Source organism: Nicotiana attenuata, unplaced genomic scaffold (assembly GCF_001879085.1).
Source record: "Nicotiana attenuata strain UT unplaced genomic scaffold, NIATTr2, whole genome shotgun sequence".
NCBI lineage: Eukaryota > Viridiplantae > Streptophyta > Magnoliopsida > Solanales > Solanaceae > Nicotiana > Nicotiana attenuata.
In genome coordinates, this window is record NW_017670359.1 from 529,623 (window position 1) to 552,878 (window position 23,256).

At 40.0% G+C, this 23,256-nt stretch overlaps 1 protein-coding gene and 1 pseudogene across 1 annotated transcript; one reads left to right on the forward strand and one right to left on the reverse strand.

Moving 5' to 3' along the window:
- Positions 1–7,693: 7,693 nt before the first annotated feature.
- On the reverse strand, positions 7,694–10,054 carry LOC109238325 (annotated as a pseudogene).
- A 517-nt stretch (positions 10,055–10,571) lies between these two features.
- LOC109238326 (adenylate kinase isoenzyme 6 homolog) lies at positions 10,572–17,097 on the forward strand. The gene is made up of 2 exons (XM_019404759.1): positions 10,572–10,806; positions 16,894–17,097. The coding sequence occupies exons 1-2, from the start codon at positions 10,600–10,602 to the stop codon at positions 17,095–17,097; spliced, it is 411 nt and encodes a 136-aa protein (XP_019260304.1). The 5' UTR covers positions 10,572–10,599.
- Positions 17,098–23,256: the final 6,159 nt, after the last annotated feature.

Consider the following 23,256-nt stretch of genomic DNA (forward strand, 5'->3'; position numbering starts at 1 on the left):
CAGAAGAGTAGCATGAGTATACCACAACAGTACCAAGTAAGTGCCAAGCCTAACCTCGGTCTAGTAGTGACGAGGTCAGGTCAGGGCCCTACTGGTAATATAAAATAAATAAGGCAGATAAATATTGCAGTGTAATAAGAGATTGCAATTAACAATGAGGAAACCACAATAATTAACAGTACGGCACACATAAAATAGCATGGGATCTCCCGAGATACCGTCTCGTAGTCCCAAAAGTACATATGCAAGGAGATCTCCCGAGGTACCGCCTCGTGTCTCAAAAGTAAATGTGCAGGGAGACCTCCCGAAGTACCGCCTTGTAGTCTCAAAAGTAAATGTACAGGGGAATCTCCCGAGGTACCGCCTCATAGTCCCAAAAGTAAACACACAGCTCAAACCAATAACTACAACAATTAACAGCAAGAATTCTACATTAAGACTGATACGGATCAAGGGAAAAATAGGAAATCAACTAGGCATGCTGCACAGAGTTCAAATAAGCAGTTAAAGCACGTAAACATGCGACATTAGACTAAACAGGATAACTACACATGCTGGTATAACTCAATTAAGATGAAAATAGGTTACTACTCAGTAAAACTCGGGTTTTACAACAAATAGCATGTGTACGCACTCGTCAACTCACGTACATGGCGCTTACATACCACAACAGTAGCAAATCCTAAGGGGATTTCCCCCACATAAGGTTAGGCAAGACACTTACCTCGAACCAAGCTCAATCAATGAGTAACAATGCCTTTTCCACGATTTTCCTACTCCGAATGGCCCAAATCCAATAGCTTCCTCTAAAAATCCCCTAAAATTTCATCCAAATCCGAGCTCTCTATCTCAAGTTTTGATAAAAATGGCTAAACATTCGTCTTTGAAATGTTATAGATTGCCAAGGTATTTTCTTCTTCGCGAATGCGGCCACACCCTCGTGTTCACGTTGAACAATTAATCACTGACCAAAAATCCCTCATTTGCGAACACGAGTGACCTCTCGCGAACGCGTAGCTTCTAGTGTTTGCTTCTTTGCAAACGCATTCTCCACTACGCGAACGCATAGAACAGAGCCTTGGGTCCCAACTACTCTACTTCCTCTACGCGAACGCGATGCCCTTCACACGTTCGCGATGCACTGCTGAGCATACCTTCCCGAACGCGGCCCCCACTTTGTGAACACGATGAACAATTCTCCTCCTGCCTCCAGCCCTTCTTCGCGAATGCTGGACTCCCCTAGCGAATGCGAAGAAGGACACCAGTAACTGGAAACACCAGAAAATCTGCAATTTTCACAAGTCCAATTTTTGTCTGTTAACTATGCGGAATCCACTCGAGGGCCCCGAGACCTCAACCAAATATACCAACAAGTCCTAAATCATCATACAAACTTAGTCGAGCCCTCAAATCACATCAAACAATGCTAAAATCACGAATCACCTTCCAATTCAAACTTAATGAACTTTGAAATTTCAAACTTCTACAACTGATGCCGAAGCCTATCAAATCACGTCCGATTGACCTGAAATTTTGTACACAAGTCATTAGACATTATAGACCTACTCCAACTTCCGAAATCAGAATCTGACCCCGATATCAAAAAGTCCACTTCCGGTCAAACTTCCCAAAAATTTAACTTTTGCCATTCAAGTCTAATTCAGCTACAAAACTCCAAAACATAATTCGGATGCGCTCCGAAATCCAAAATCACCCAACGGAGCTGACGGAACCGACAAAACCCTATTCCGGAGTCGTCTTCACATAGTTCCAACTACAGTCAAAATCCTAGAACTTAAGCTTCCATTTTAGGGACCATGTGTCCCATAACACTCCGAAACCAAAAACAGAACCTCCCGGCAAGTCACATAAGTGGTAAAGATACGGGAAAGCAGTAAATAGGGGATCAGGGCTATTACTCTCGAAACGACCGATCGGGTCGTTACAATATGAGTGACGGTACAAATTTCTTGTCCCATTTAAATATGATCAATGGATTAATCACACAGCTGGCAAACCTCGGAGAAACAATCACTGAAGTACATAAGGCTATCATGCTTCTAAACTCGTTGCCATCTTCCTATGATAAGTTGGCAACAACCATCCTGCATGGTAGAGATACCATCGATTTAAAGGAGGTCACATTAGCAATCATACTCAATGATAAGATGAGGAAGAAGCCCAAAAATCAGGGGTAGGCTCTTATCATGGAAAATAGAAGAAGAAGTTTTTATAGAGCATCGAGCCATGATAAATCAAAAGCTCGTGGAAAGTTTAGGAACCGATTAAAGGATAGAAATTGCTACAGCTGCAGTCAACCCGGCCACTTCAAAAGAGACTGCCGAAAGAAAGATCGCGGCGAGAGCAGTGACCAGAGGAATGATGATAACACAACTACTGCAGTGCACAACGATTATTCGGTAGTTCTCTTCATTCACGGGGAGGAGGAATGCATGAACTTAGCAAGCCAAGAGTCAGAATGGGTGGTTGACACAACAACATCCTACCATGCCATACTGGTAAGAGAATTTTTCTGTAGGTACAAAGCAAGAGATTTTAGAATGTCAAGCTGGTAAATACCAGTCACTCAAAGATTGTGGGAACTGGTGACATTTGTATCAAGACAAATATCGAACGCACATTAGTTTTAAAAGATGTGCGGCACGTACCAGATCTGCGAATGAATTTCATTTTAGGGATCGCTCTAGGTCGAGACGGGTACGAGAATCACTTCGCCAATAGGAAGTGAAGACTCACCAAGGGATCATTGGTGATTGCTAAAGGAGTTACTCCCTACAGATTATACAAGACAACCGCTAAGATATGTGAAGATGGATTACATGCGGTTGTAGATGATATGCCTGTAGATTTATGGCACCGGAGATTGGGCCTTATGAGTGGGAAGAGACAGCAGATCCTATCCAAAAAGTCACTCATCTCATTTGCGAAAGGTACAACTTTGAATTCTTGTGATTATTGTTTATTTTGAAAACAACACAGGGTATCGTTTCAAGCAACTCATGAAAGAAAATCGAATATACTTGATCTAGTATATTCTGATGTTTGTGGTCCAATGGATGTAGAATCAATGGGAAGTAATAAATATTTTCGCACATTTATTGATGATGCTTCACGAAAATTGTGGGTCTATTTCTTAAGAACCAAAGACTAGGTATTTCAAGTTTTTCAGAAATTTCATGCTCTGGTGGAAAGGGAGACAGGTCAAAACTTAAAGTGTCTCAGGAGAGACAATAGAGGAGAGTATACTTCAGAGGAGTTTGAATGCTACAGCTCAAGCCATGGAATCAAACATGAAAATACAGTTCTGAAACCCACAACACAATGGTGTAGCTAAAAGGATAAATCGCACCATTGTCGAAAAAGTGAGAAGTATGCTCAAAATGGCAAAACTACCTAAGTAATTTTGAGGTGAAGAAGCTCTCACTGCCTGTTACTTGATTAACAGAAGTCTATCAGTTCCATTAGAGTTTGACATTCTAGAGAAAGTCTGGACCAACAAAGAGGTGTCCTACTCCCATCTGAAAGTGTTTGGATGTAAAGCTTTTGCACATGTGCTGAAGGAGCAAAGAACGAAGCTGGATGACAAAGTTATTCTCTATATGTTCATCGGTTATGGAGATGAAGAGTTCGGCTACATATTGTGGAACCCAGAAAGAAAAAAGATCATCAGAGCAGAGATGTGATCTTCAGAGAAGATGTAGTCGGGATTGATAGTGATCAATCAACAAAGACCAAAAATGATAATGGTACAGTTACTAACTTTGTTACTACTCCTACTGTACCTATAGGTAATCCTTCCACAGGTGAAGAATAGCACAAGAAAGGCGTAGATGAAGAGGTTGCTGATTAGGGGGAGCACCCTAGTCCACAAGACAAAGAAGGAGAGCAACAACAAGAAGAAGAAAGACAACAACCTTTGAGAAGATCTAAAAGAGAGAAGGTAGAGTCCACATGGTATCCTTCTTTGGAGTATATCCTCATCACTGAAAAGGGGAGCCAGAGAATTTTAGGGAGATGCTATCTCATCCGGGACAAATCTAGTGGATAGAAGTCATGCAAGAAGAGATGAATTCTCTGTAGAAGAATGATACATACGAACTGGTTGAACTTCAAAAAGGCAAAAGACCGCTCAAGTGCAATTTGGTCTTTAAGCTCAAGAAAGATGGAAACAGCAAACTGGTCAAACACAAAGCTCGATTGGTGGTAAAAGGTTTCGAACAAAAGAAAGGTATTGATTTTACTGATATTTTCTCACCTATTGTCAAAATGACTTCTATTCAAACAATCTTGAGCTTGGCATCTAACCTAGATCTTGAAGTGGAGCAGTTGGACATGATAACTGCGTTTCTGCATGGAGATTTAGAAGAAGAGATCTATATGGAGTAGCCAGAAAGTTTTGAAGTAAAGGCGAAGAAACACATGGTGTGCAAGTTGAAAAAGAGTCTTTATGGGCTGAAACAAGCACTTTGGCAGTGGTACAAGAAGTTTGACTCATTCATGAGAAGTCAAACGTACACAAAGACCTTTTCAGATCCATATGTATACTAAAAGAAATTCTCTAACACTATCTTTATCATCTTGTTGTTATATGTGGATGGCATGCTTACTGTAGGACAAGACAAGAAGTTGATTGCCAAGTTGAAGGAAGATTTGTCCATGTCATTTGATATGAAAAACTTGGGTCCAGCACGACAAATTCTAGGAATGGAGATTGTCCGAGATAGGACAAAGAGTAAGTTGTTGCTGTCACAACATAAATATATTGAACGTATACTTAAACACTTCAACATGATGAGTGCTAAACCGGTTAGCATGCCTCTTGCTGGTCATATGAAGTTAAACAAGACAATGTGTCCTACAACAAAGGAAGATAAAGAAAGTATGGCTAAAGTTCCATATTCCTCTGTCGTCGGGAGCCTGATGTATGCAATGGTATGTACCAAACCTGATATTGCTTATGATGTCGGTATTGTTAGCAGGTTTCTTGATAATCCCAAAAAAAGAATATTAGGAAGTTGTGAAGTGGATACTTAGGTATTTAAAAGGTACCTCAGATGAATGGTTGTGTTTTGGGAGATCAGATCCAGTCTTGAAGGGTTATACCGATGCTGATATGGCTGATGATACTGATAATAGAAAATTCACTACTAATATCTATTTACTTTTTCAGGGGGAGCTATATCATGGCAGTCCAAATTGCAGAAGTGCGTTGCACTTTCAACAACTGAAGCAGAATACATTGCCGCTACAGAAGCTAGCTAGGAGATGGTATGGCTCAAGTGGTTTCTTCAAAAGCTGTTATTGCATAAAAATGAGTACGTCGTCTATTATGACAGTCAAAGTGCAATAGACTTGAGCAAGAACTCCATGTACCATGCAAGAACAAAGCATATCAATGTGAGATATTATTGGATTCGTGAGCAGGTGGAGAACGAATCTTTACAGGTCAAAAATATTCACAAGAGTGAAAATCCTGCTGATATGTTGACCAAGACGATGCCAAGATACAAGTTTGAGCGATGCAAAAAACTTGTCGAAATGAGCTCTATATGAAAAACTAGAGATACCTCCTTCAGGTGCATGGGACTGGAGGGAGAGATTTGTTGGGTCCATCCCATGTGAAAGGGAGACACCTTCCTTTGGATTTGAAATGTCAAGCCAACTAAAGGAGTAGTAAGGAAGATTTTATGGCAAATCATTCCTTGGTTTCACAATAAATATTTGACTTTTGCCATTAACATGGTATCATTGATGACATCAACGAAGCAGTCCTAAACACTATAAATAGGTGTCTTGCTCTCAATTGCTAAACACACCAAACAAAGAGAAAGAGAGTGATTTACAGAGTAAGAAACAAAATACTCAGTGAGAAAAAACATAAAGAGTTTGAGCGGTATAGTAGTGAGGTGCAAAAATCAAAAGAGGGTTATTTCTTTTGAGTGTTTAGTGGTCTTGGAGTATTTTACTCGATACCGCAAATTATAAAATCCTTGCTACAGTGAAATTAGTTGCTCCTCTCGGGACGTGGTTTTTTCCTTATTCAGAAGGGTTTTCCACATAAAAATCTAGTGTTCTTATTTCTCTTATTATTGTCGTTGGTTATTGTATTTTAGTAATCCGCATTTATTACAGTCGTATACCGTGAACATTATTTTTGTGAGAGTTAATTTCCCCAACATCAACTACAGTGAACAAATTGAACGAGTTTATTCAACATTCGTTTCTCTGTTGTGATGGAGCGGCCGTGCAAATGTAGTTTTCTGATGTAGAGTTTAAAGACCATATTATTATCAGGAACAGAAATCTATAATACTGAAACTTTCAAGATATCAATTATTTATGATTAAAATCTCAAATATCATGTTCACAAATACCAACGGTTGGTTTTTTAAAAGATGGGGCATCAAAAAGATTAAAAGTATTAGTCGAAAATATTTCTCCATAAATTTTATAAAGAAAGAGGGCTTTAAATAGCCACTTTAAAAACAGAATTTGCAGAAAATCTGGAGAATAAATATTCAAATTTAAAAACCTAAACTATCTCAACTAACTTATCCTATTAAATTTAATTTAAACAAAGACTCCTCCTTCAACTAAACTACTTATTATTATGGTAAATCAAATATCAGCAATAACAAATGCAAAATCCAACCCTCCTCCTTGCTTTTGTTGCTGCAATAAGTTGATCCTCCTCAATTTCTGCTTCGGCAATTTGTGCTTGTGCGTTCTTTCAAGTGATTTTGAACTTGCATCCATCTGCAATATGACTTGTTCTTTCTTTTTTTTTCTTTTTGGTTTTACGCATAAAAAACAATCTCAACAACTTTGTCTTGTCTGAAGGTTCTTCTAAAGGAGTTTTAATTTGGGTAATTATAAGATTTGCATGGAGTGGTTGTAAAGATCTTTCTTCTATTACAACATTCCATAAATCACAGGTGTGAAGATACGATTTTATTTTCACTGACCAAATCTAATAATTTTTGCCAGTGAAAGTTTGTGGGGTATTCAACGAGAGACTGCTGCTTTCCACGTTTGAAAATTGGTTTAAAAATTGATATTGGTTAAAAATAATTTGAAAATGGTTCTTTGGAAGAACTCACAGATCCCTTAAGAAAAATGAAACTTTGATACCACTGTTGGTCTTTTAAAAGATGGGGCAGCAAAAAGATGAAAAGTATTCATTGAAAATGTATCTCAAGGAAATTTTATAAACCAAGAAGGCTTTAAATAACCAATTTAAAAACAAAATCTGCAGAAAATCTGGAGAATAAATATTCAATTTCAAAAACCTAAACTATCTCAACTAACTTATCCTATTAAATTTAAATTTAAACAAAGATCCCTCCTTCGACTAACCAACTTATTATTCTGGTAAATTAAATATCAGCAGTAACAAATGCAAAATCCAACACCAACGATGCACAGGTGCCAAGTGAAACTCTAAATTTTTCTTAATGCAGTTCGAGCCATCAATGGAACGTGAAAAACAAATCCGTCTTATTCAAATCTCAAAAAGGGCATGGCCTCTTGTGTACATGACGGCCAAGAAAACAAAATCCAGCCGAAAGAAAGAAAAAAAGACCAAAAAAGAACAAAATAGTTCCAAGATTGCTTCCTACCTTTCATGCCAAAACTTGACTAGGCTAACTAGCTAGCTAGCATTTCAACTAAACTAATCAAAACCCATGATCATGTCATTGCCGAAGCTCTCTATCATCTTTTCAAACTTGACCATCTTCTTCCTCTCTGGCTCTGTTGCCTTGTCATGCGGAGAAGCCGGTGACGATGATGGCAAGATGACTTGTTCACTTTGAGCATTGGCAATCCTCTTAAGCCTTTTCTCACTTATACCAAATGCAGCTGCAAATTCTGGCCCCCTCAAGCTTTGCATCAATGAGTTTTTACCCACCAAGAATTGTTGATGGTTCCTCCTTGCTGATGTCGTGAAGCCAAAGAACTCAAACGGGCCATTTGTTGAAGCAATTTGGCAGAAGGGGAAGTACCTCGGCACCCAAAAAACATCCCCTTCTCGTACTCTAGCGTTCATGGCTAAAGTCCCATTTGGATACACAATTTGGATTCTGCCTGTCCCTTTCAACACTATTCCATATTCTATTGCTGTTGGATTAACATGAGGTGCCACCATGGATCCCTACATTAACCGACAAACTTAGATAAAAATAGGTAAGCTAGGGAAAAAACATACTATTACAATACATAGACCATGTCAACTAGATTTGCCTTCACAATAGGAGATTTGAGATTTTTTAATCAAAGGTCTCCACTTGCCTTATGCAAATTTACGATTTTTAAGTAAGTGAGTGAGTAGGATCACTGCATCACCATGCTTCCGTGACTATAAGTTCCAACTTGTTATAATACATAATTTTAAAATATTTGTATTTATAACTTTGTAACTCCAATTGAAGGTGAGCGGGGGTGTTCGAGGAATACAAATAACCTCTGGTATTTTTCAGATTTGGTGCACTTGCATTTGTCTTCAATATGCAACCACCGATGCATTTCGCCAGACATTTGCAAGATTTACGCTAAATAAGAACAAAATAAAGAAAAAACAAACAGATTTCATGTATGATCGATGACCTTGAATAAAGAGAGGGTAATTACCGGAGATAGATTGACAAGATAAACGTCATTTCCAGATATCTTTAGAGGAGAATAATTAGACTCATCCAACTTCTTGCTCCATCCATAGTCGTTCTTGAAATCGGCCTTCCTGTTGTAGAGATTATACGCTGATGGAGCTTTATGATTCACTCTCTCGACAACGTCTTCCCCGTTTAACAAAGTTAGTAGAAATTTCCGCAATGACCATGTTGATTCCTCTTCTTTTGGGATAGTTTCTTCTCCAAAATTTGCAATCCTCTTCAACTGAGCTAGTCACTTGTAGGGTTCTTGGGCCAAGAATTTTGACCAAGTGTGTGTGCGATGAGAACCAGATAAATGCATGATCGGTCCGGAAGATTGCCTTGTCAAGAACGTGCTTAATTCTGCTGTCGAGACCTGCAGTTATACAATATTAATCTTGATTCAGTTTTTTTTTTCCACTGACAAATGTAGCAAGAAAAGGTAAAATACTTAAATACTTACATTAAGAGCAGCTGATAATGTGGTATGGTCGAACCCAGCAAGAATGGATGTAGGATAATTTCCACCACCAATGAAGAAAGACTGCAAAATAGTTAGATGAGTTACAACAAAATTTTGGGGGGAAAAAAAGCTATAAACGTAAGACAAGAAATGGATTAAAAGATCAATTTTTGAGAAATTGGTTTAGGGTACCTGGAAAGCATGCCATCCCATGGATTCAGAGGTAACATCAATACTGCAAATAATGTGAAGTCTCTGGTTTTCAACTCTATTCTCCAAATAGAAAGCTGATCCAGCAGGAATTGTGTACACATCTCCGGGCTTCAAACCCCTTTCTGCTAATTCATCCCCGTAGATGTGTCCAACTCTTGCTTCCCCTGTATTCATTTCATAGAAAATGAACATTCTAGCTTACTAAGCAAAGGATACCTAAATTGACTGACATTATGTATATAAAAAATGATGTTATTTTAAAATATTGTAGCAGACTTATTTTTTGGGCACTTTTTTTTTTTAAAAAAAATACATGTAGTTATCTTTTATGTGATCTGATAGCGTAAAAAATCTAAAACACTGTCGAAGGTAAAATCAAAAAATTAAGTTTACCATGGTGAACAAAGAGGAGAAGATTGGAATCAAGGTACTGAGGGATGAAGAGGCTATTGGGTTCCATAGAGATGAAACCAATATGCATTGGAGTATGGAAAGATGTTCCTCTACGATATCCACCATTCACCAATTTCATCACCCCAGCATGAGTTTTCACTACATCATGTAAGTGACGCAGCAAAAACCATTTTTCTCCTTGAGTTCTTTGCTCACTTTCTTCCTCATCTCTTTCTCTCCAATGCCCGCCAACAGAGGCCACTAGTGCAGAGAAAAGTACCAGCACTAACAGCAGCAGACTCTTTCTCTTTCCCATAATTCAACTCGTCTCGTAATAAAAAGGCAAGTTTTCTTTAATCAGTTTTGCTTCACTGTTGACTGAGGTGCAGAGTCTGTAACTATTTATATAGAGGAAATGGTGAGATTTTAGGGGCGTTTCTGTCAACCATGCAGGATTTCCAGGCTTTTCTGCGATATTATACATTGAGATCCTGAAAGATATACGGTGAACCAATGAAAAGTTGTTTTACTCTAAGTTTGTAAACAGAAACCAATTGATGTAGCAGCAAAACTGCAAGTTGATGACCACTTCAAAGGACTACTCTAGCGCAATAAAAGAAAGGATTTATAAACACACTAATTTTAATAATTTAATAAACATACTAATTTTTCTTACACATTAATATTGGTAGAAACAAAGGATAAAGAGTTGACCTGAATCAACTCAGTTACTATTATTAATTTATTACTAAAAAAAGTTTAGTTGTTGATCAGACTAATAGGTGACGCCGGTGCCGTGTCCTACCTTAGATCATTCTAAACTCGGCAGCTGGTTTCTTATACTTTCTGTAAGCACAGTAAATGGATATGGCGCAAAATAGCAGCTGCAGGAAGAGACCTAATATACTTATCACCGGAGCTCCGGGCACAGGGAAGACGACTACAGCGTCTGCCTTGGCGGAGGTGACGCAACTCCATCACATCAACGTCGGCGACTTTGCAAATGAGAAAAACTTGACCAACGGCTGGGATGATACCTTCGATTGCTACTACATCAACGAAGACCTCGTAAGTCTTAAACATTCTTCTTCTCCCAAAAAGAACCAGAACTCGAAACTGATCTAGGGTGTGTTTGTTAGGAACGTGTCAATGTTCTCATATTTGGTTGATTTAAATATTTTGGAAACTATATTTTCGTGAACTCATTTTACTCCAATTGTTTTCAGAAGGGTAAACATTTTCCAAAACTTTTTTTCAACATTAATACCACCCTATTCCCCATATATCCCCACCAACCCACCTGCACCCCATCGCCACCAACCCCAACATGGAGACTTAGGGGAGGGATGAGGAGAGTATCATAAAAGTTATTTTCCTAAAATATATTTTCTACTCTTTAATCAAACACTTGAAAATATCCGGAAAAAGCTTTTCACTCACCAACCAAACAAGGGAAAATAAATGATGAAACCATTCATTTTCTACAAAAATATTTTCTAAGAAAATATTTTCCTTCGTACCAAACACACCCTAATTTTAGGTAAATTTCTTAGTTTGAAACTTTTGTCTATATTTTTCCTTAATATCAAAATTTAATACTGCACGGAGATTAATGAGCACAAACAGTTAAAGCTTGTGTTGTGGTATTAATTTGAATTTTATTTCAGTTGTGCTATTCAATTCACTAATGTTGAAGGTGTCACGTGAATGGAGTGACAACTGTAGCTTAGCTGTCATAACAGATTAGTTAGGATATATTAGTGATAATTAATTAGGATTAGTTAAGTTGGTTCTACAGTATATAAGATGATGTACAGTGTATTTTTTCAATAGAACAGTGAAATACATTTTCCTCTCCTTTCTTCTCCGTTACTTCTAAAACATGTGAAGCTTGCAGATGCTCCCATGGTGGAAAGCTAACATGGTATCAGAGCCTAACACGACAATCAAGATCTACTGATTTTCTTCTTAATTTCGTATGAACGAAGGTTCATCATCTTCTTCTCCTTCTTCTCCTACCTCACCTTCTCATAGAAACATCGAGTCAACAATTGCGACAGAAAAAATAGATCACACACATCCCTTGTTTGTGCATCCTTCAGATACTCCAAGCTCCGTATTAGTTCTGATTCAGCTCACATGCTTTGAGAACTACGGGATATGGCGGAGATCGATGAGAATCGCACTTTAAGCAAAACGCAAGTTAGGGTTCGTAACTGGTACCTACAACAAGGATCAATTTAGGCCTGAATTGCATGAAGATTGGGAAACATGTAACGCAATTGTGCTTTCATGGATCATGAACACAGTGTCGCCAGATCTACTTAGTGGAATCGTATATGCATCAAACGCTCACTTAGTTTGGGAAGATCTTAAGGAGAGATTTGACAAGGTGAATAGGATGAGGATTTTTCAGATACATCGAGAGATAGCCACGATTTCTTAAGGCACAGATTCAGTGTCCATGTATTTTACGAAATTGAAGGAACTCTGGGCTGAGTATGATGCGATGGTACCTTCGACAAATTTGAAGGAATACACAGATCACCTTCAGCGACAGAGGTTGTTGCAATTTTTAAGTGGACTAAACGACTCATATGCTCAAGCTAGGAGATAGATCCTGATGAAATCACTGATGAAATCAGTGGAACCTACCTTGAATCAAGCGTATGCTTTAGTTGTTGAAGATGAAAGCCAAAGGAACACATCACATACTGGACTTAATTCAGTAGCCGAGGGGAATGACATTACTGCTCTATGGAGTTCAACATCTAGAGGAAGCTCAATGCAAAAGAATAAAAGAAACTTCAATGCATTTTGTGATTTCTGCAAAATGAAGGGACATATGAAGGAAAACTGTTATCAGCTTGTTGGTTATCCAGCTGATTTCAAGGGAAGAAGGAAACCAGTAGTAGGGAACACAGGTGGCCATCAATATCAAAGAGCAAATGCTGCATATCATGGAGATTCCTCTAAGGCTAGAGGAAGTTATGATGCAGGAGAAACAGGACAAGCAGGTATGGCTGGTACTGGTTTTGGAACTTCTATTGCAGGAACAGCAAGTGGAAGCAACAGTCATATGCAGATGCAAGGGACTCAACCACAAGGATCTGGAGGGAGTGTTGCTATCACTTTTACTCCTGAGCAATACAAGCAGATCCTACAGTTGCTCAACAAAGAGAATGTCCCAGAGATATCAGCTAACATAGCAGGTACTATTTGCTCATTCCTGGCAAATTACAAATGGATAGTGGACATAGGGGCAACAGATCATATGGTGTCAACTCCTGATGCATCGTTTGATCTTCATGATTACCCTAAGCAAGGTACCTCAGTACACTTGCCAAATGGAAAACAATTGTCTATTAGTCATGTTGGTAAATGTAGGTTAGCAGAAGGGGAGATTAGTGATGTGATATGTGTGCCTGAGTTCAAATTTAACTTGTTATCAGTGGCAAAGTTAGAGAGCTGCAATGTTTCATGTCATTCTATCCTGACTTCTTCTTGATGCAGGACCTCCACACTGGGAAGGTGAAGGGGACTGGTAGAATGCAAAATGACCTATACTACTGGAGAAGCACATTACATAATAAAGCATCACACTCACTGACTTCCAGATTGACTCCATCAGCAGGCCTATGGCATAAAAGATTAGGGCATGTCCCTCATAGAGTATTACAACAAATGGATATATGTAAGGGTGTTGACATAGCTGCAGACAAAACTTGCTCAATTTGTCCACTAGCTAAACAAACTAGATTACATTTTCCTCAAAGTACTAGTAGAGCTAGTAGAATTTTTGAACTAATACATGGAGATGTCTGGGGTCCTTACAAGGTACCCACTCATGATGGCCATAGATTTTTTCTTACACTTGTTGATGATTGTAGTAGGATGGTTTGGATTTTCTTGTTAAGACTGAAGAGTGATGTTTCAGTGGTAATAAAGGACTTTCTGCAGTTGATAAAGAACCAATTCAATGGTTCAATCAAAGTCTTTAGGAGTGATAATGGTACAAAATTTTTTAATTCACACTGCAGGGATTTGTTTAGTAATGCAGGCATTGTGCATCAGAGTTCTTGTGACACTCCTCAACAGAATGGAGTGGTTGAGAGGAAGCATAGACAACTCCTTGAAGTAGCAAGGGCCATCAGATTCCAAGCATCTATTCCCTTGAAATTTTGGGGAATTTGTGTTCAGAATGCAGCATACTTAATAAATAGAATCCCCTCTACTGCCTTGGTAGGGCAGTCTCCATTTGAGGTCTTCTATGGCAGGGTCCCAAACTTACAGCATTTGAGAGTCTTAGGGTGCTTGTGCTATGCCACCAATGTTACTACCAAGAGTGACAAATTTGCCAGTAGAGCTATTCCAGCAGTGCACATGGGATACTCTAGCACCCAAAAGGGGTACAGGTTATATGACCTTGCTACAAGATCCTTTTTAGTGAGCAGGGATGTGTCTTTTAGGGAAGATGTTTTTCCATTCAAATCCTCTCACTACCAGTTGAAGCCCTCAGTTATTACTGATGATTTGGATATCTCTCTTGATCCTTTTGAACATGCAGCAGAAGATACCACATGTCCTTTGGAGTCTTCATCTGATCCTGCTCCTGTTCATTATTCAGTTGGAACTCCAAATAGTCCAACAGCCATTGTCAATGCTGATGATACCACTCACTCCCTAATGCCATGTCTGATGAGATCCTATTGCCAGACTCAAGACTTAGGGATGTTTCAGACCTTCACTGCCCTAATTTGCCCAATGCCACTAGAAAATCCTGCAGAACATCCAAACCTCCAGGGTGGCTCAATGATGACATACACACAGTATCTAAGTCTACTTCTCATGCAGCAACAATGGGATCACTTTACCCATTATCAGCCTATATGTCCTATGCTTCAATCTCCAGTCCCTATTATGCAGTTTTGTGCAACATGTCCACTATCAGAGAACCTGACAATTATGAAGAGGCTTTACTCAACCCTCACTAGGTTGAAGCCATGAAACTAGAGTTGCAGGCCCTACAGGATAACAATACTTGGTTGCTAGTTGACTTTCCTACTGACAAGAAGCCAATTGGGTGCAAATGGGTGTTCAAAGTCAAGTACAATGCCAAAGAAGAGGTGAAAAGGTACAAAGCTCGCCTAGTTGCCAAGGGCTATACACAGTATGAGGGATTGGATTACCAGGAGACCTTTTCCCCAGTGGTCAAGATGGTCACTGTGAGGTCTGTTTTCTCATTGGCAGCTATGTTTGGTTGGAAATTACATCAAATGGATGTATTTAATGCATTCCTCCAAGGTGATCTTGTAGAAGATTTTTACATGGTGCCCCCACCTGGTCTTTCAGGACAGGGGGAGTGCAGCAAAGTTTGCAAACTCCAGAAGTCTCTATATGGCTTAAAGCAGGCTTCTCGTCAGTGGAACCTGAAGCTTTGTGAAGCTCTTATATCGTCAGGTTTCCTCCAGAGTCATTATGACTATTCCCTTTTCATTAAAAGGTCAGGCTCTCATATGGTTATTATTCTAGTGTATGTGGACGACCTCCTTATTACAGGTTCTTCAGTTTCTCTTATTCAAGAGGCCAAGCTCATGCTTCATCATCATTTCAAGATCAAGGACCTGGGGGGAGATGAGATACTTCCTTGGTCTTGAAATTGCTCGAAGTCAGGATGGGATTCTAGTCTGTCAGAGGAAGTTTGCATTAGATCTCATTGCTGACCTTGGGCTGAGTGGCTCTAAGAAAAATGCCACTCCAATGGAAGCGAATCAAAGGTTTACCAGCATTGAGTATGACAAAGGCTGTGAGACTACAGATGTTGTTGATGAATTGTTGTCTGATCCTGCTGGATATCAGAGGCTAGTGGGAAAGCTACTCTATCTAACTATGACTCGACCAGACATTAGTTACACAGTGAAGAACTTGAGTCAATTCATGCACAGACCAAAGAAGACACATATGGAAGGGGCTCTGAGGGTGGTGAGATATCTGAAGAATGCACCTGGATTGGGGATACTATTGAAGTCCAAACCATCATCAGAGCTTACAGTCTACTGTGATGCAGACTGGGCGACTTGTCCCATGACAAGAAGATCAGTAAGTGGTTTTGTAGTCAAGATAGGGGACTCTTTGATTTCTTGGAAATCGAAGAAATAGAACATAATATCTCGAAGCTCTGCTGAGGCTGAATACAGGAGTATGGCAAATGCAATTGCAGAAGTGGTGTGGCTTGCTGGACTCTATGGAGAGCTGGGAATGAAGTTGAAGCTGCCAGTAAAGCTGTTTTGTGATAGTAAAGCAGCACTCCAAATTGCTGCGAATCCTATATACCATGAGCGAACGAAACACATAGAGATTGATTGTCATTTCATTAGGGAAAGGATTCAAGAAGGCATGGTTTGTATAGAACATGTACCCACAAACTTGCAACTGTCTGATATCCTAACTAAAGGACTGCGGAAGGCACAGCATGAATTTTTGTTATCCAAGCTGGGAATGTTCAACCTGTTTACATTACACAGCTTGAGGGGGAGTGTTAAAGGTGTCACGTGAATGGAGTGATAGCTGTAGCTTAGCTATCATAACAGATTAGTTAGGATATATTAGTGATAATTAATTAGGATTAGTTAAGTTGGTTCTACAGTATATAAGCTGATGTACAGTGTATTGTTTCAATAGAACAGTGAAATACATTTTCCTCTCCTTTCTTCTCCGTTACTTCTAAAACATGTGAAGCTTGCAGATGCTCCCATGGTGGAAAGCTAACAACTAACATATTCAGTATCAGAATAAAATGGACCTGAGTTGAGCCTAATGGATATAGTGTATTCATATAGCCAATATCAACTAATTTGGAATTGAAGTTTAGTTGATTGATTAATTGATTTGTACTCTTCAAACTGAAAAAATTCGTTATTAATCAAAATATGAGTTAAGCAAAATAACATCTGCTTTCCTGCCGATGGCTATTTTAAGTTATATTAGGACTTGTTTATGCAATCTTGTTCGGCTTTATGGACATGATTTTCTTGTCATATAATCATGCAATTCCAACAAAATTGTACCAAACATTCTTTTCCCTTGCATCTCAAATTTGTAGTCATCCATCGTTAAGATGTGTACTCAGCAATTGCTTTTCTTGATTTTATCCAGGTATGTGATAAGCTTGGAAACTTGATGGAAGAAGGTGGAATTATCGTTGATCATCATGGATGTGACTTCTTTCCTGAACGTTGTTTTGATCGCGTAGTGGTGCTTCAAACTGACAATTCTGTCTTGTATGGTCGGTTCACTAAGAGGTACTCTATCTGTAACAACCTCCAAATATGTACACTCACAATAACCGAAGAAAGATGATTGTTCAATTAATAACCAAAATACATAAGGAAAATTACAGAAGGATAGAAGAACAGTAACCCAGAAGAAGGGGATGAGAACGCAGAGGACACAGAATAGGGGATGAGAGGACTTTGACATTTTACTCAACAATAATCGGCTCCTATTTTTAGCCTAAGGTAATGCTATTTATTAATTCCTCATACCTCACATGTTCCTAACCCGGAACCCACAAATAAGTTTTTAAGTTTCCATCCATGCCCTCCCAAATATTAACTACGTTCAGAACAATACCCCCAACCTCAATAAGAACCTTGTCCTCAAGGTTCGAGATAGGAAATTCTATTGAGAGAACATAAGCATTTGTGTTGGATTGCACCATTGAAAAGGATTCCCATATGTAATCTTTCGTTGCCGTCAGTGTAGTATCATATATTGAGTCAAATGCAGTGGCACAATCATTGTCCAAAACTATCCAACCATGAGAAAGTTGAACATTCAATAGAGAAAAAGCCATCCCAACAGCCACACTACTTAGGCACGTCACTTTAGTTGTACGTGAATGCAAAGTAAGGAACTCATCACAATGCCATATTGAAGCTTGACCATCCGTAGAATATCCAGAAGGAAGAGCTTGCTGGGCACTACCAATTGCATTACATTGTAGCTGTGTTGCTTTATGTTCATCACTGTCCTGAAAGAGGGAGCATTTCGTTTCTTGGTGAACTCCACCTGGATCACAAGCTTGCTGCCAGGTCGCAATGTCCGAGTCACCGAAATAAAAGCAAACTGCCACTATGTCGTCACAGCTTTCTGCTTTATCATATAAAACAAAGCGATTACTCGATCGATGCAACTTTAAAGCTTCACCAGTATCTAATGCATACCCAAGAATGGCAAAGGAGCTTCCCCTGCCAAAGTCAATAAAACTAACTCCTTGTACCTGAGCAGAGCTAATGAATCGCTATTCTTGTGGCGAATTGAGCTTCTGCAATGCCGCATGAGACTCACACTTGAGAGAATACCACTCATGAACATGAATCTGATGATATGAGTCAAAAGCGGTTGGGTGATGCTTAAATCTAGTTGCAAATGCGGCAAGCAAGTCACACATTAGAGCACCACCCGTTGCTAGTCCATTCACAATCCCCCCATGATCATGCTACATAATTATCGCGTTCAAATTATCTTTAGTTGTTGGAAATAATTGTCCCGTAACAACATTGTTCAATTTGTCAATCTCCGAATACATAGAACAGCACATCGTGCTTGTCCGCAGTTCAACAGAGTGCAGGAAGGCGGAGAAAGGTGGTTTCTGGAGTCGTAGAGGCCAAGGCTGAATGTTGCTAGAACCTTCCTCCATATTATTTCTCTCTCTCATGTAGATAAATTCACCGGGATCAAAATGAGGGAATATATTCTTATGCAATCGGATTCCAGCCAAAATGAAGATGTCACTACTATCCCAGAATAAGTCTGTGATGACCCAAAAAGTCACCACTTATGTTAGAAACAAATTCAGTGTTTTGAGGTCTAAAAACCTCCTTTTTACCTCACCTCGATTTGCGTGTGCAGTTCGGGTGCATAGCCGAAAAGCCATTATATGAAAATCTGTGAAAAATAATGAATTTTGCCTTTAAAATGAATTTAAGTTAACTTCGGTCAACATTTTGAGTAAACGGACCCGGATCCGTGTTCCGACAATCCCGAGAGGTCCGTAAGAAAATGTGGGAGAAATGAATTTTTAAAGAAAATTGTTTTCTGAAAAATACATGAGTTTTTGAAAATGAAATGTGTTTGAAATTTGATGGTATCGAGCCCGTATCTTGGTTCCGGAACCCGGTACAGGTCTTATATGTGATTTAAGTGGAATCTGTGAAGTTTGGTAAGAAACGGACTTGAAATGGCGTGAATCGGACCTTATTTGAGAAAATTGGAAAATTTGATGTTCTTAAGTGATTTCATGATTTTAATGTTAAATTCATAGTTGTAGATGTTATTTTGGTAATTTGAATGCACGAGCGAGTTCGTATGATATTTTTGGGTTAGTGTGCATGTTTGGTTTGGAGCCCCGAGGGCTCGGGTGAGTTTTGGATAGGCCACGGAGCGAAATTGGACTTAGGAAAATTGCTGGTGTGTTGCAGGTGTGTAGCAGGCCCCTGATCTCGCATTTGTGAGATCAGGCATCGCAATTGCGATGCAAGCAGGGTTCGTAAATGCGAGATATTCGTCGCAAATGCGAAGAACCCCGGTCCAGCATTATCTCGCATTTGCGAGATACACTTCGCAAATGCGAAGTGTTCAGTTTATGCCTGAAGCCACAAATGCGACATAAGTATCGCAAATGCGGTATTCGCAAATGCGACAGCCCTATCGCAAATGCGAAGAAGGCCGGATAATTGACTTGGTCGCAAATGCGACATTTTGTTCGCAAATGCGAAAGTCCTAGTATTCTGAAGGGTTCGCAATTGCGAACCCTGGTCACAATTGCGACATCACAGACCTGTAAATCCACACTTAGACGCATTTTCAACCATTTTTCAATCATTTAGCATTTTTTTATGTAATTAAGTAACTTATGGCTAAATACGAGCGAATTGGTGGTGGAATCAAGAGGTAAAGCTATAAGTGAGGCTTGAACTGTGTTCGTAGCATCGAGGTAAGTGTTTGGTCTAACCTTAGCTTGAGGGATTAGGAGTTGTGTCCTATTTGCTATGCGTTATTTGCTGAGTACGACGTATAGGCATGGTGACGAGTATCTATACGTTGGTGTCAAGCATGCCCGTGAGTCTTATGTTATGATTAATGTGAATCCGTTTGTATTGTTCATGTTTAATGTGGTGGTTGCTATTGTTGAGCAAGGTTTGTGGAAAGAATATTGATATTTGTACATTGAAGAGCATTGGCTCAAGTTGTAAAGTGATTTGTGGAACTATAATTGGCAATTGAACCTTATAGAGCATTGGGTCAAATTGTGAATCAAGTTGGGAAGTAAATGTGAAAATGAGAAGAGGATTATGGTATTGATCCCTTTCCGGGACGTTGTTGCTTTTAATGTTGTTCCCTTGCCGGGATGTTGTTGTTTTGATATTGTTCCCTTGTCAGGATTTTATTATGATTCATTTATTCCTTGCCCTTATTATTTGTGTTTGTTGTTTGGGTGAGGAAGAGTGTAAAGCACGAAGGGTGATGCCGTGCATTATTTTGGTGAGAGAGTGTAAAGCACGAGGGTGATACCGTGTATGATTTTGTGAGGCAGAGTGTAAAGCACGAAGGGTGATGCCGTGCCGCACGATGTACCATTTCGTGCCTTTATATGAGTGATTATGTGAGGTAAAAGCACGAAGGGTGATGTCGTGCAAATTATACTGATTTTCATGGTGAGGAGGAGAGTAAAAGCACGAAGGGTGATGTCGTGCACTTGTCCTTGATTTTCCTGATTTTACTGGTAATTAAGTTATGGTGTTCTTTACGCTTACATACAGATTTCCTGTTCTTACTTGATTTTATTGTGTTGTTATTGATTCCCTTGCCCAAATTGCTTTGTGATTGTTGCTTGGGTGAGGAAGAGCGTAAAGCACGAAGGGTGATGCCGTGCATTGTTTTGGTGAGAGAGTGTTAAAGCACGAAGGGTCATGTCGTGCATTGTTTTGGTGAGAGAGTGTTAAAGCACGAAGGGTGATGCCGTGCACTTGTCTTTGATTTCCTGATTTTTATTGATAACTGAGTTATGGTTTGTCTACATTTAATTGTTGGATTTCTGTTGATACTTGTACCCCGCAGCATGATCCCCCTTCATATCTTCAATTGAACTTTGGCGATCTTTATATTTATTCATTGTTCTTCTGTTATTATTCGATGTCCCCGCAGCATATTTCCCCCTCCCATCCTTAGTTGTACATTTCTGCTTGTATTGTTCCGCTGTATATGATTTAACTGCATAGGTTTATTTTGGTAGTCTGGTCCTAGCCTCGTCACTACTTCGCCGAGGTTAGTCTAGGCACTTACCAGCACATGGGGTCAGTTGCGCTGATACTACACTTTGCACTCTTTTGTGCAGATCCAAGTGCTGTAGATTTCGGACCGCAGTGAGATTGCTGCTTATTGTTCATCAAGCGACCCAAGGTAGTCCTGCAGGCATCCGCAGGCCTAGGCGTCTCCTTCTATTTACTATTCCTGTTTCTTTCATGTATTTCTAGAGACAGTGTTGTATTTATTTCTTTCAGGCCTTTATTTGTAGTACTCCTAGACAGTCTGTGATGTTGTGACACCAGTCTTGGGTAGTTTTGTTATGGAATGGTGTTAGCAGTATTATTAAACTTGAAATTGAATCTTCCGCTTGATTAAATTTTGTTGTATATAGATTGTTATTTCTAAATAGTTAACGAATTTGAAAAAGGAAACAAGGCAAATAATTCAGTAGATTGGCTTGCCTAGCTTTCACTAGTAGGCGCCATCACGACTCCCGAGGGTGGAAAATCCGGGTTGTGACAAGTTGGTATTAGAGCTCTAGGTTACATAGGTCTCACAACTCACAGACAAGCTTAGTAGAGTCTGAGGGATCGGTACGGAGATGTCTGTATTTATCCCCCAGAGGCTACAGAGTTAGGAAAAACTTCACATCTATTCTTTCCTATCATGCGACTTGACTTCTCAGTGTTAGTTGAACTTCCACTCCTGTTCCTTCGGGAATGGAGAGGTCACGTACAGCTTCTTCAGCGAGAAGCAGCACAGACCGGTGATAGAGCAGCTATGTCTTCGGAGACTTGGTAGAGAGATTATCATTTGGCTAGACCAGTTGGGTCACCAGCTTTGACTTGGGATCAGATCTCTCAGCTGCTTTTGGAGAAGTTTCTTCCCACTGAGAGAGAGAGAGTTAGGAGGTTCATTGAGGGACTCATTCAGTCCGTCAGGGTCAGCAGTCTCAACAGCCGAGGGCTTGTTATACTTGTGGTGAAATGGGTCACATTGCTAGATTTTGCCCTCGGGCATCGAGCAGCTCTCAGTATCAGGGTTCCCATGTCATGGTTCAGGCACCGAGTGTTCCACAACCCGCTCAGCCAGCTAGAGGTGGAGGTAGAGGTATTAGAGGTGGAGGTCAGGCCGCTGGAGGCCAGCCAGCAGTAGGTCGTCCCATAGATCTAGTTCAGAGTGGTGGGGCCCAGCCCCGATGTTATGGTCTTCTAGCCAGGCCTGATACTGAGGCTTCCGATGCAGTTATCACAGGTACTGTTCTGGTTTGTAGTAGAGATGCTTCAGTGCTATTTGATCCAGGGTCTACACACTCTTATGTGTCATCTCATTTTGCGTCGTATCTAGGCATGCCTAGTGATTCTTTGAGTGCTCCTGTTTATGTGTCTACACCGGTGGGTGATGCTATTGTGGTAGATCGTGTTCATCGTTCTGCGTAGTTATGATTGGGGTCTCGAGACCCGAGTAGATTTGTTACTGTTGGAAAGACCCAAGTAGATTTGTTACTGTTGGACATGGTTGATTTTGATGTCATATTGGGGATGGACTGGTTATCACCTTACCACGCTATCTTGGATTGTCATGTTAAGACTATGACCTTTGCCTTACTGGGTCTACCTCGTCTTGAGTGGAGAGGGACTCCTAGTCATTCTACCCGTAGTGTTATCTCATATATGAAGGCTCGGCGTATGGTCGAGAAGGGGTTTTTGGCTTATTTGGCATATGTTCATGATTCTAGTGCGGAGGTTCCTTCTATGGATTATGTGCCTACTGTTCGTGAGTTTCCTCAGGTTTTCCCTTCAGACCTGCTGGGTATGCCACCCGACAAGGATATTGACTTTTGCATTGATTTGGCTCTAGGCACTCAGCCCATTTCTATTCCTCCATATCGTATGGCCTCGCCGGAGTTGAAAGAGTTGAAGGAGCAGTTGCAAGACTTGCTTGATAAGGGCTTCATTAGGCCCAGTGTCTCGCCATGGGGTGCGCCGGTGTTGTTTGTCAAGAAGAAGGACGAATCGATGAGAATGTGTATAGTTTACCGGCAATTGAACAACGTCACAATCAAGAATAAGTATCCATTGCCGAGGATTGATGATTTGTTCGGCCAGCTTCAGGGTGCCCAAGTGTTTTCTAAGATCGACTTGCGATCTGGATACCATCAGTGAGGATTAGGGCATCCGATGCCCTAAGACAGCTTTCCTCACTCGG